This window comes from Plectropomus leopardus, chromosome 11 (genome assembly GCF_008729295.1).
Source record: "Plectropomus leopardus isolate mb chromosome 11, YSFRI_Pleo_2.0, whole genome shotgun sequence".
In the NCBI taxonomy this organism is placed as follows: Eukaryota; Metazoa; Chordata; class Actinopteri; order Perciformes; family Serranidae; genus Plectropomus; species Plectropomus leopardus.
Genome location: NC_056473.1, coordinates 3,666,866 through 3,680,073, shown reverse-complemented (window position 1 = coordinate 3,680,073; position 13,208 = coordinate 3,666,866). Strand labels below are relative to the sequence as shown.

General features: G+C 35.8%; 1 protein-coding gene across 1 annotated transcript; it reads left to right on the top strand.

Annotated features, from left to right (window-relative positions):
* Positions 1–1,984: 1,984 nt before the first annotated feature.
* On the top strand, positions 1,985–13,190 carry slc28a1 (solute carrier family 28 member 1). Its single transcript, XM_042495615.1, has 18 exons — positions 1,985–2,024; positions 2,258–2,337; positions 2,432–2,508; positions 2,802–2,893; positions 3,026–3,215; positions 4,652–4,793; positions 5,022–5,135; positions 7,386–7,460; positions 7,566–7,646; positions 7,738–7,818; positions 7,976–8,101; positions 8,613–8,743; positions 8,834–9,002; positions 10,384–10,581; positions 10,686–10,767; positions 10,847–10,945; positions 11,028–11,133; positions 12,129–13,190. The coding sequence occupies exons 1-18, from the start codon at positions 2,021–2,023 to the stop codon at positions 12,247–12,249; spliced, it is 1,968 nt and encodes a 655-aa protein (XP_042351549.1). The 5' UTR covers positions 1,985–2,020; the 3' UTR covers positions 12,250–13,190.
* Positions 13,191–13,208: the final 18 nt, after the last annotated feature.

Genomic DNA, 13,208 nt, shown 5'->3' with positions numbered 1-13,208 from the left:
ATAGATATAGATAGATAGATAAGATAGATAGATAGAGATTTAAATAAAAAACACCTACAATTCTACCTTAAAAAGTTACTTTTATAACTTTTTATGGTTCTCTGCTATATTTTTTTTATGAAGAAAATATGTTTTTAAGTAAGCTACGTTGGAAAGTTGAGACATTCAAACACAAGCCAGACCTCACCCCACTGACAAGTTCAGGTTAAATGGGACAATCACGTTTGTATGTTTTTTAAATGGATACTGGTAGCCTAAAAATATGTTGATTTCACTTTAGTTATGTTTTAATTTTTGGCTTAGGGGAGGGATATTCAACTTTAAATGTTGTATTTTGTATTCATTTTAAATACCACCAGAACCTCAAAACCTTGATGTGTGTTTTAAAAGCATGTTTTCTCTGAAAGTCCCCAAAATCACACCATTTAACACAGCCGGAGACTGTGAAATATGGTTATTATGTTGCGGGAAGGGTCATATATTTCTCCCCAGTCACTCTGGGAGGCTCAAGGGATAGTATTTGTACTTACTGGAGGGTTATGATATAAAAAACAAAGTCATACCTCAGCCAACCCTATACTCTGATAATAAAAATACAGTCCCTTCCATAAATGAGTTTTTTGTATATGCATCACAATCATCCTTCAGCATGTGTTTTCTAACTCCCAGTTGTCTCATCTAAATCAAACTGAGACAAATGGTGTAGCTACATAAAAATAATCTCCGGAGTTACTGAACCACAGCGTTTAATGATCTGCCACAAAATCTGTTATTAAGTCGTTAACCTCTGCTAATGATTTTTAGGGTCCGCGGTGCTTTCTGAAAACCTAGCGAGCACAAAATATCTTGTACCTTTTAACAAGAATTCATGTTTACCAAATCCATCCAGGCAGGCTGAGCCCCCATTCAGTGTTATGGAGCATGGACAAACAGCATTTTTACGAGGATTTAGATTTCTTTTTGCTTCTTGCTTGACAAGATCACATTTGAACAGCAGTGAATAGAACAAATTGCTGACATTATGTTCAGTCATGAATCATCACCCTAAAAGTAAAATACAAATTGCTCTGCAGTATATTTAATAGTCCAGATAGCAGCTATAAATCTGATCCTGCAGCATATGTTCTTTATCTTCACAATTATCTTTTAAAGATATGAGATTCTGTCATAAAAATAAAGTTAATTTGATATTGCTCAAAGAGTACTACGTGCATATCACAGCACACATACTGTATAGCATATAACTACACATAGTTACATAGGTCAAAGTTCATGTACTTATCTTTGGGCTAGTTTACCAGACTTGTGTGTTTTCTGACATTACAGGATAACTAGTTCTTTCTTTTCTAACCAGATAAAACAGGTTTATTCACTACAGTTTGAAAATATGAGGGGTGACCAGCAACAAACCTCACTGAAATTACAATTTAAAATTTATGGTTTGGTATACTTGTATACATGTCTGTTTGTAAAAGGGCAACTTAAATTTAGATTAAAAGGGAAAATTTTTGCGTCAATTATACATATATATATATTGATTAACATACTTCTGAGTAATGTTAAGTTTCTAAATAGGACACAAATAGATAGGCACAACAAATTTTTATGACTAACTACTGCATGGTCGGAGCACTTCCTCCCCCAGACAAACTCATTCATGAAGAATCCACTATGTGCTCCCCAGTATTATCACATACTGGTCTTTAAAGCTAAACGTCAGACCTGCTGAATTCATATCTGTTACCCAGAAGTCACATCTTATCACCCGTCACTCCAATGATTCGGCAAAACATGTTCAACATCACGTCTAATCAAATGTTGCTTCATATGAAAAATCATTTCAGTTGCATTATCTCACTAATGACTGTGTCCTGACCTGGACTTCCTGAGACAGATCAGAGTGGTGTGTGACGTGTCTGTTAATTAATGATAAGATGTTTCATATAGAGGGCAGACTACATTTTTCCCGCAGTGTGTTTTACGGCACAGCGTTTGACAGCCGGGTTTAGGAGGACGCACAATGAGTAAGCCATTAGCTCTCCTTTTCCTTGAATTAAGACACTTTTGTTTCCTTGTTTTGCAGTTGTGAACTGTGGGTTTTGTGCATTATTATTCACAAGATAAACCACGAGGACGCTGTGGACTTTTTTTTTTTTAATCTCACAGAGTACATGGAAACACAGATTACTTGTTTGGCATTCCTGGTTGTTTTAGTTGAAGCTGCTGCACACAAGTGAACGATGATTGTGTTTTTCAGCGGAAATCAACAGCGTCCAGCTCAAAAATGTGCCCCATGGCACTGGAAATGGTGTGGACAACCATGCTTTTGAAATAGAGGTATGTGACAATTAATTTTTTAAAGAAAATGGCAAAACATTATATTTTTTTTCCCTCTCCCTTTTTTGTTTAAAAAATGCCTTTATTTTCATAGGAGGACAATGTTTCTGATGCTAGCAGCATCAAAAGGCAGACTAAAAACACTAAAAAGGGATTGGGATCATACTTCAGGTGTGTCAGCTCAAGTGATTGCACTTTGTAAAGTAATTATTGTTTTATTTGGGGGTCCAATTATCACAGCATTAGGCCTCTGGAATGTTGATTACGTTTATACTATATGTAAATGTACAGAACTCCCTGATTAATATACATTTAACAGGAAACGAGAACAGCTGTTTTCTGTGCTGCTGTAAATTTTGATTGCGTTTAGTGGAAAAATGCAACTTTTAGACATTTTTCATTAACACAAGAAAAGGATATCTAAAACAAAAGTGTATTTTGTATTAATTTGTTCTCTACTGTAGCAAAGTTTCCAAGCCGATTAATGCAACAGAGAATTACATCAAGGCGCACTCACAGACCTTTAAATACATCGTGCTGGGTGTACTCGGTGCAGGTAAAAGTCTGTTTGTTTGTTTTAAAAATGTCCAATTAGTAGCAGTGTGTTCATATATAATGTCATTTCTTTTGAAGTTGTAAAACCGGAATAATCGTGTGAATATCCAATGTTTTTCTTTCTGGCCTGTAGGTTATGTGGCGTACTTCATCGCTGCCTGCGTACTGAATTTCCAGAGGGCTGTCGCTCTTGTAGTCCTAACCAGTTTGGCTATTGCTGCTAAATCATATGAACTTTTGAAGAAGTACAAAGGAAAAAGCATCGCTCAGTGTTTCAGACCTGCAGTTAGATGCTTTACGTCGAACTTGTATTGGTTGAAATGGTGAGTGGATTTGTTGTTTTTAGTTGATGACAATCACTGGTGGAAAGTAACTAAGTATTACATTTACTCAAGTTCTGAGCTTTAAGGTCCAGTGTGCAGGACTTAAGGCCATCCATTGGCAGAGATGGTGTGTAATATACCTAACTATGTTTTAATTTGTTTATAATTACCTGAAACAAAGAATCACTGTGTTTTTGCACCCTTAGAAAAAGTGTTTGTGTCTACAATGAGCGGTCTCCATTGCAACAGAAAATGTGCCAGGCTTTAAAATCAATTTTTGTAGTGGCCACAAAGTGAAATTACAGCTTCCGAGTCCCTCGTGATTCCATGGGGCCCAGAGAGAGGCATTTCACACAGCTATGGTTCTTGCACAAATTGTTAAAGTTCTGTTGCAGTTTGGCCTTTCATTCACATGACAACAGCATTTTGAAATAAATACAGGCTTACCTTTTCGCGATGACGCGGAAGCAGCACCAGTCATTCAGATAATTTTTTATGCGGCAGTTTTTGGCTTCATGTGCCAAACAGTGCCCTACATCCAACATGGTATCCAGGTTTCTTTATACATCCATGGCAGGTCATGGTATGAAATTTCCCTGATCTTCCGCATTGCCAGGTCCATGAGGCTTGCGCACTATTTTAAAGTTTATTCCTAATCTCTTAGACTTTCCAAATGTTAACAAACTGGATGGCTTAAATCTAGATAGCAAAATGAGTCGTTTCACAGGGATTTTGACGCTCACAAAAAATTATCCCCTAAATTAAACATCTGTTTCCCAATGCAAATCAATGGGAAAAAGTCTTTTTGACGTGACCAACACGGATGGTGTAATTACACTTTTGGCCACTGTGTAAAATTAGCATCAGAGCCTGATGCACTTCCTGGGGGCTTGATACATCTATGGCAGGTCCTCTTTCACACAGTTTTTTTCTACAGTAACCCCAAATGGACAAACAGAACACTGGCTCTACAAAGCGCCATTCGCATTTTTGCATTTTCTTCATTAAAGTTCTCCTACAGGCAATCTGCGCCGTAACTTTTTGAAGCCACTAAATCTTACAAACTAAACCTTAAAGTACAATTTTGACATACTTTTACTTTCCCAGAGTATTTTCATACTATGCTACCTTTGCTCTACTACATTTTAGAGGGAAATATTATATATATATAATACTTTTTATACCATTTAATTTATTTGACTTTTTACATTAACAAAGTGTGATATGCATTGCTATACTACTACTACTACTACTGCTACTACTATCAACTAATACTCAACGTAATACAATATTTTTAATTCAGGACTCTACTTGTAATAGAGTATTTTAAAATGATGATATTTCTGCTTTTCCTTGAGGATCTGAGTTCCCCCACTGATCACAATGAGCTACATATTATAGAAACTGTTGATGAGTGTGTTTTATTGTGTCTTCAGGGTGTTCATCACAGCAGCTGTGATCCTGCTTGTTCTGTGGCTCGTCTTAGACACGAGGAAGCGTCCCGAGCAGCTCATCTCGTTTGGGGGCGTGTGCATGTTTGTGGTGCTGGTGTTCCTCCTGTCAGCTCACAGGACAGCGGTGAGTTCTGCATCGAGTTCACCACTGACTCGACTCTAGGATGAATGATCTCTGTTTCATAATGTGCGTTATCGCTCCAGTTATCTCTGCTCTGTTTTGCTGACACTTTGGATATCATTTGACCTTGTGCCCTTGTCATCTTAAGGGTTACCAGAAGTGCTTCCTTTGCAATAACATAAAGTGTCATGGAGACTCCCTGATACACTAACCAGCTGCTTTTTTTAATAGGTAACATGGAGGCCTGTGTTTTGGGGTCTCGGGTTGCAGTTCTGTATTGGACTTTTTGTCATAAGAACACAGCCTGGACTCATAGCGTTCAAATGGCTTGGGACTCAAGTGCAGGTATTACGCTTGGATGTTTTCCTTATCTAAAATACAACAGCACAGGCAGGTTGAATTTTATATATACAACAAACACTAAGGCATGTGTGTGACCTCAGCATATTCACTCATGACTGTTAAACACGCTTCACTCCTCCTCCCCCATCCACATAACAAATATTGAGTATGCAACTCATAAATTAATAAACATAAAATTAAACATAAACATGGAAAGAAGGCAATGAGCAACAAAAGAAGAAATGACCCAAACATGAGCAAAAATTTATCAAAAAGTACAAGAAAAATACATGAAAATTATTATTTTAAAAAAAAAATAAAAACAAACAAAAAAACAACAACAGGGAAATAACCTGGAAAAAATGCTTTGCTTTTTCAAATATTGCCAAGGAACTTTTTCCTATACCTCTAAAAAAATAAAAAATCTAAATCCACAAATTTCTTACAATTTCTTGAACTTTTTCTTCTTTTTTCACCAAGTTGCTCATGGCCCTGTACTTTGCTCAGGATTCTTTTAAACACCTGTGAAAGGCATCTGAAAATAGCACATGAAAAGACAATCCAGGTTTCAAAGGGTTAACAGTACATTATAAACTCAGTTCTTTAATAAGGGACATCAATTGATTATACCTCTTTTTTTAAATTAGCAACATCTACAATTTACAGTTAATGTTTAATGTTACAATTAAATAATTAATGTGTAGTATCACTGTGAAAAGTGTGATTTCTAACACATGATATGAAGTTCTTGCTCTGCAGACTTTGACAAGACAGGGAAACCTTTATTGCCCACTACTTTACATAAAATGGAAATTTGCCTCTGGTGTTCTGGCGGTGAAGTGTCGAACAGAAAACAAACAAACAGACGAGGCAGGTGCCCAGGGTCAGCACTCACACATGCACCGCTCACTCAGATGGCACACAGTGTTCCTTATCTACCACGCCACATTATTCTTTAACTGAGGTGGATCACACGTGCTTATCTTTAGAGCCACTTTATTATGTTGTTCAACCTGATTCTTGGATCACACAAGGTTGAGTGAGCAGAATGTGCGCACAGGCGTCTATAAATCACTTTTTTTTCTTTTCTTTTTTTTTTACAAATTTATAGAAAACATTGTTCGACAAAATAAAAATATCACAAAGGGTGAGTTGTAATACATGTTTAGCATCACAAACAAGTTTACAATATTCTTCATAGATAAAATTGTTTTTAAAAAAATCTAAGAGAAAAAAGTAAAATAATAAAAGAAAGAGAGAGGGAAAAGAAGAGGAAAGAAAAGAGAAACAAAATTGTACATGGTGGCTTTAGAAGGATGTCAGAGAGGGGAATGAGTTATTGCATTGTTCTTAAAATGGTCTATGAAAAGTTGCCAGATCTGGTAGAATTTCTCCTTATACCCTCCGAGAGAGAATTTAATCTCTTCCAAATTCAGGTGGTGCATAACATCCTTTACGAGGGCAGAATGAGTAGGAGCCCGTGTCTGCTTTCAATTTCATAATATCAGTCTGCAAGCAAGTAGGGTCACAAATAATATAATGTTTTATTGACAACTGGTTATCACAAGATCAGAGCCTTTATTCCAAAAAGTGCAGTCAGTGGATTAGGATCCACATGTCTACCCCGGAAGTCTGATAGCAACTGAAAAATGTTTTGCCTATACCTGCCAGATCATATGAGCTATTGAAAAAAAAAAATAGAAAAAAAAATATGGAAAGAAGGAATTGAGCAGTAAAAGAAGAAATGAGAAAATATTGGAAAAAATAGAAAATATTTTAAAAATGTATTTATTTTTTAAAATCTAAATCTACTAATTTATTTTGTAATTTTTAGAACATTTCATGTGTCATGCGGCAAAGTTGCTTGCTGCCTTCTTTTCTTAAGTTTTTGAGAGAAATCAGAGCAGTTTGCTTTGGGTTCAAAGGGTTGCATACATCTGTGAAAGACATCTGAAAACAGCACAAGAAAGTGATGTCGCTCCAGATTTCAAAGGGTAATATCTGGATACATTTCACAGAGCTTATAATTTGCTAGGTGAAGTCTATGCAATGTTATGATTTGCAAAAGTCTGTGTCTTGCACAGGTAAATCACTTCTTTAATGTGGAGTTCAGCCTACTGTCTCGTCCAGGTTGCCTTCATGACTTTCTGTTGTGACATCCGAATTAATGAGTGATTGCATCATAAATGGATGGATCAAGGAAAGAAATAAACATAGTATATTCCATGTTTTTGCTTTGTCTTATAATTGCAGATATTTCTTGACTATACCAAAGAAGGGTCCAGGTTTGTTTTTGGGGATCTGATTGAAAACATTTTTGCCTTTCAAGTAAGTGGATGACATTGTATTCTTTCTTCAATAAGTGCACCTAACTAATATTCTAAACCATTAAATTGAATGTGTTAAACTTAAGTTTTGTGACTCCTCCTTTAGGCTTTGCCCATTGTGGTGTTTTTCAGCAGTGTGATGTCAGTCCTTTACTTTTTGGGGATAATGCAGTGGCTCATTCTGAAGGTAAAGACAGTCTCCTGTCAGTGTGGGTGTGTACTGCTCACCCCTGCAGCGTCATTCTGTGAACAAGAGCCATGTGTTTTTGTCCTCGCAGATCTCATGGGTTATGCAGATAACGATGGGAACCTCTCCCACAGAGACCTTGAGTGTGGCAGGCAATATATTTGTTGGGCAGGTACTTTGAAACACTATCTTTGACCCAAGTCTGATTTGATGAGCTAGAATCTCTCTGTACTTTAGGTTATGGTTATATAAACAATCATTAATAACTGTTTTAAGCATCCTACAGTTACTCCCCTGGTTTACTGTTTGTTTTTTCATGTGTGTGTCAGACTGAAGCTCCGCTGCTGATCCGCCCGTATTTGAAGGACATGACCAAATCTGAGATCCACGCTGTAATGACCGGTGGATTCGCTACTATTGCAGGAAGTGTCATGGGAGCATTTATCTCATTTGGGGTGAGGTGACCATGTCAGTTTTGATGCCACCACATGATACATACAAATAATGATAATAACAATATATCTATACAGCACGTTTCGTACAAAAAAATCATTTCAATAAGAGCCCAATTTTAAATTAGAGATGAAGAGTACACTAATAAGAATCTATATTGTGAAGGTAAGACAAATTCAACGTTTCTTACTAAAACCAGGCTCAGGTTTTTCTCCTAACCCTTTGAAACCTGTGCAAATTGGCTTGATTTCTGTCATAGAACACAAGAAGAGGGCAACAAGAAACTTCACACAAAAATGGCCAAAAAAAGCGAGAAATTAGAAAGAGAATGAACGTATATATACATACATACATACATATACATGTATATCTAAGTGATGTTTAAAAACAAGCAAATAGCTCCGCTGCTCATTGCTTTCTCTCCATAGTTTTTTAAAAAGAAATAGAGCCAATTTAATTTGATTTTAATTTAACGTTCCAAAGGGTTAAATGACATTTCCTTGTATTTTGCAGATTGATGCATCTTCCTTGATATCAGCATCTGTGATGGCCGCTCCTTGTGCTCTGGCCATCTCCAAACTTTCATACCCAGAGACCAAGGAGAGTCCCTTCAAGTCAGACAAGAATATTAAAGTGTCTTGTGGGTGAGTATATCTGTCAATTAGTTCTCCGCTTCCCATTTCACAATTTTTCTACCTTTTATTATATTATGTAAATATTTTTTAATTCCCTAGAGATGAACAAAACATTCTGGAGGCTGCTAGCAGTGGAGCATCTGCTTCAATCGGTCTTGTTGCCAACATTGCAGCAAATTTGATCGCCTTTCTTGCCATCCTCGGCTTCATAAATGAGGCTTTGAGTTGGCTTGGCGGTATGGTTGGGTATCCTTCAATCACATTTCAGGTAGGTTTGTGCAAAAGACTAATAACTCATGAGGGAAAAATTTGATCATGTGGGATTAAAATAAAAAGATTTATACATTTTGCACAATTGTAATGTCAAGTAATGGAATGTAAAGTTATACAAAAATGTGTAAGTTGTCAAAAAAATGAATAAGCAGAAGTAAACATTGTTACAGTCCAGTACGAAAAAATGCTTTTGTTGTATATACGTAATTGCGACATTCATGAAAGTGTTCACACTCATGTTTAAATTTTATTAAGGCCCAGAGTTACATATATTTAATGGACAGGCACATATAAATATTTGGGACAATAAAATTTTTTTTTAAACATTTTACAAACAATCAATTAGCTACTTTCTTTCCTGTTTTTTTTTTTTTTTAAATTGAACAATATTTATTTACATATAGTATGTTTTAAACATTTGAAACAAATCTAATCTTTGAATAAATGGCAACCTGTTAACATTTATAAACAAAACATTTAATTCCTGTTTTTAAACTACTATAAGCTTTGTCCTCTCATCCAAATATGGTCACTTCTGGCTCCAAATAAACAGGATGGTCATGCCCAAAATGCCAAACTTTTTTTTCAAAACGTGAATCCACAAACCCCTGGGTGACATCACAGTAGCTATGTCCATTATGTTTTCAACCCAAAAATTGCTGCAACAACTTATCAGACACAACCCTTTGAAATCTGGATCAGTTTTCTCGTGCTATATTCAGACACCTTTCACCTTTCACCAAATCCACAAATTTCAAGAGATTAGAAAAAATGTGACAAATTACCTAAAAATTAGTTGGAAAAAAGAGAAGTGGGGTTAGAAAAATATATTTTAAAAAATAGGGGAAAATGTCAACAAAGCTTTATTTTACTATAATTATACATGTTAAAAAATATTTTACAGAAAAAAAATACATATATTTAAAATGAATAATTTTCAGCACTTTTTTGTCGTCATTTTTGTGTTTGTTTTTACCATTTTTTCTCTTTTTTTTTGCGGCTAATTTTTGAGCTATGTTTTGTTACTCATTTCCTTCTCCACATATTTTCAAAAGTATTAAAACCAATATGCTCAGGTTTCAAAGGGATAGCTGAACATAGGAAGACGATCATATACATCCATCATAATGTTCAAAGCCTTTACACACCCTATCTCCCTGTAAAGATCTCCTCTCACCCCCAAAAAGAGACAAAAATGGGTTTATGCTGGGTCTCAGAAGGTTGAAGAAATATTTGTTATGCATTTTGTTATGATGATTATTTATACATTTTTCAGACATTCATATATATTCAAGCAGACATTTCACAGATTTTGCTCGCTTATACTGTAAATTCAAGTCGGTGTTACACTTTCCAAATGATCTCTGTGTTTGTAGATGATTTGCTCTTATGCATTCATGCCTGTGGCCTTTATGATGGGAATTCCTTACGAGGAGAGCTTCACTGTTGCTGAGCTTATTGGCACCAAGCTCTTCCTCAATGAGTTTGTGGCTTATCAGAAACTATCTGCACTGAAGGACAACAGACTCAGCGGACTGGATGAGATTATCGGAGGCGAAAGACAATGGATATCTGTGAGTTCTTTTTTGGAGTCATCTGCTGATGACAACTGCACAAAAAATGAAAGGGATTCACACAAAACAAAAACATTACACGATTAAGTTTTTCCTTGTTTCAGGTCCGATCAGAAATAATCACCACGTTTGCTCTTTGTGGGTTTGCCAACTTCAGCTCCCTGGGTATTATGATTGGAGGCCTGGGTGAGTATTTTATTATATTGTCATATTTTTATCCTGCCGTAGGATACTCTCTTAGAACTTGATTTTTCTTCTCTCAAAGCTTCTATATGCCCATCCAGAAGGGGCGATGTCTCATCTATGGTACTAAGAGCTATGATCACGGGGACTTGTGTGTCTCTCATCAATGCTTGCGTTGCAGGTAAGAGTTTTTGAATTGTGCTGGCAGCAGTGCAGTTTCCTGTCGTATTGTTACTGAGCAGCTTTTTCACTTCATTTCTTAGGGATTCTCTTTGTTCCTCCACTTGAGTGTGTGACACTGTTCAAGACATCCGCTTTCAATGCCACAGATGACAGTATACAAACTTGCTGTACTGACCTCTTTAAAAGGTAAGCATGCACATTTTCATTGTGGGAGCTGAATTAAAAGTCCACTGTGTAGGATTAAGTGGCATCTACTGGTGAGGTTGCAAAACTGAAACTTGCATTGTGACTTGCATGTGTAAAATGAAAAAGGCCCTCTCTAGAGTCAAGTATTTGACTGGTCTGGTCTACTGTAAACAGCATGGCGGACTATGTGGGACAGGACCCGTTCCATATGTAGAATGGTTCATTTTAAATTAACAAAAACACAATTGTTATTTTCAGATAATTATACACTGATGAAAACATGGGTGATGTATTTTAAAGCAGAGGATAAGTGACAAACCTCAGTCACACAGAGGCACCGCAAAACTTGTAACGTCTTACTCTTAGAAAGACTAATGGCACGAGTAAAGAGCGATGATGGTCCATTCAAGAGAACACCTTTCTTCATGTATCTAGAGGACAGCAGTCTGTTCACCCTGTTACTATCTGGGAAAAGATACAGAAGTATCAGCTGCCATGCCAACAAACTAAATGACTTAACTCCTCCTTCGACTCCAAAAGATGTAGAAGGATTTAGGGACCAATTTTAATTACATTCTAAATAAATTCATCTTGTACATTGTATCTGCCTTTTTTGGTATAGATGGAGTTTTTTTCTTTTTCCTTTTATTTTCTCTTTATTGTAGTTATTGTAAATTTTTCAATATATTATTATTATTGTTATTATTAACATATTTAATTATTTGAGATGTCTGCAAATGTGGAGAGTGCTGTGCTCTTAAGTTAAAAATAAATAAATTCAAAGTCAATAAATATCTCTTGTCAAAAAAAGAGAGAACATAAGTATGAATTTTAAATATAATTTCTTCCATTAGATGCCACTAAATCCTACACACTGGACCTTTACAATGTTGGGGACACACATGGTTATAAAAACTATAATGGACTCTTAAATGTCCTCTCAGGTAGCTGAGTATCTCTCTATTTGAATTTGACATCACATCATTTCTCTGCAGCACAATAAACAATGGGACCGTCTCATTTGAAGGATCATGGAGCAAAGTAGCAAACGTCACTCTGTTTTTCTCTAAGTGCTGTCAGTGCTGCGGGATTTCTGATGTGGCAGTATGTAATTAGAGGAGGTAAATATGCACCAGTGTCTGTTTTTATACTGTAGTCATTTACGGGTCTGTCCATGTTTGTATATACGTGCCACAGTTTATGTACAAATGTAAAGTCTATGATATCTTTTGAAGATGAATGTATATTTTAATGTATTATACTGTAAATTAATTCAGATATTGCCTTTTATGTAGAGCCAAGGATTACACTTTTACTTCATCCACAAAATGAACATTTGTAAATCACTTTTTGTTAAGTATTCATTCATGCCATGTTACCGTGAATTTGTGAAGATAACTTTGTTTTTCTTGCATGCCTCCACTTAAAACAGTGAACGGTGAACACATTGGGGACCACGCTGAACAACAGCAAAACTATGCCGAAACATCCTTTCAGAAAATCTCACACAAATCGTTCAGTATCATCCGAGTCTTATCTATCCAGTCGTATGCACAGTGCTTTCCAAACATAGAGCAGTTTTGCTTTAAAAACTCCAGTCATTGAGTCTGTTTTTAAAGAGAGCATAGACAAAACTGACTTTTTGTCCAGTTGTAAATTCTAAGGTTTTGGGAAAAATGCATTTGTTTGAAAAAATACTAAGAATACAAATGAATAACTGAGACTTGGATCATACTGCAGCAGTTGTGTGAGAGTTTGTATACAGATGCTTTGATATAGTTTTGCTGCTGTTAAATGTGGTCCCCAATCAATTAATATGTTTGCTGTTTTCCATACGAGAAAAACAAAGATTTCTTTGTGTCAGGGTAACATGGCATGACTAATTCCAAAATGGGTGAGATATTCCTGTAGGAAATATACAGTACCTCAGAATGTATTCAGACATCAGCAGTTCGATGAATGTAAATATTTAAAATACATCTGAGTGACTCAATTATTTTATAATGTTATTGATAATTATAACAGTCATACTTTTTTTGAGAAAAATGAAATTAAAACCCAAGAAAATGAAAATG

What these genes read in the sequence shown, in the direction of transcription:
- slc28a1 (XM_042495615.1), top strand. An exon ending in AAAACATTTTTGCCTTTCAA is followed by an intron (nt 7,461 to 7,565) that starts GTAAGTGGATGA and finishes CTCCTCCTTTAG; the next exon opens with GCTTTGCCCATTGTGGTGTT. An exon ending in GAGCATTTATCTCATTTGGG is followed by an intron (nt 8,102 to 8,612) that starts GTGAGGTGACCA and finishes TGTATTTTGCAG; the next exon opens with ATTGATGCATCTTCCTTGAT.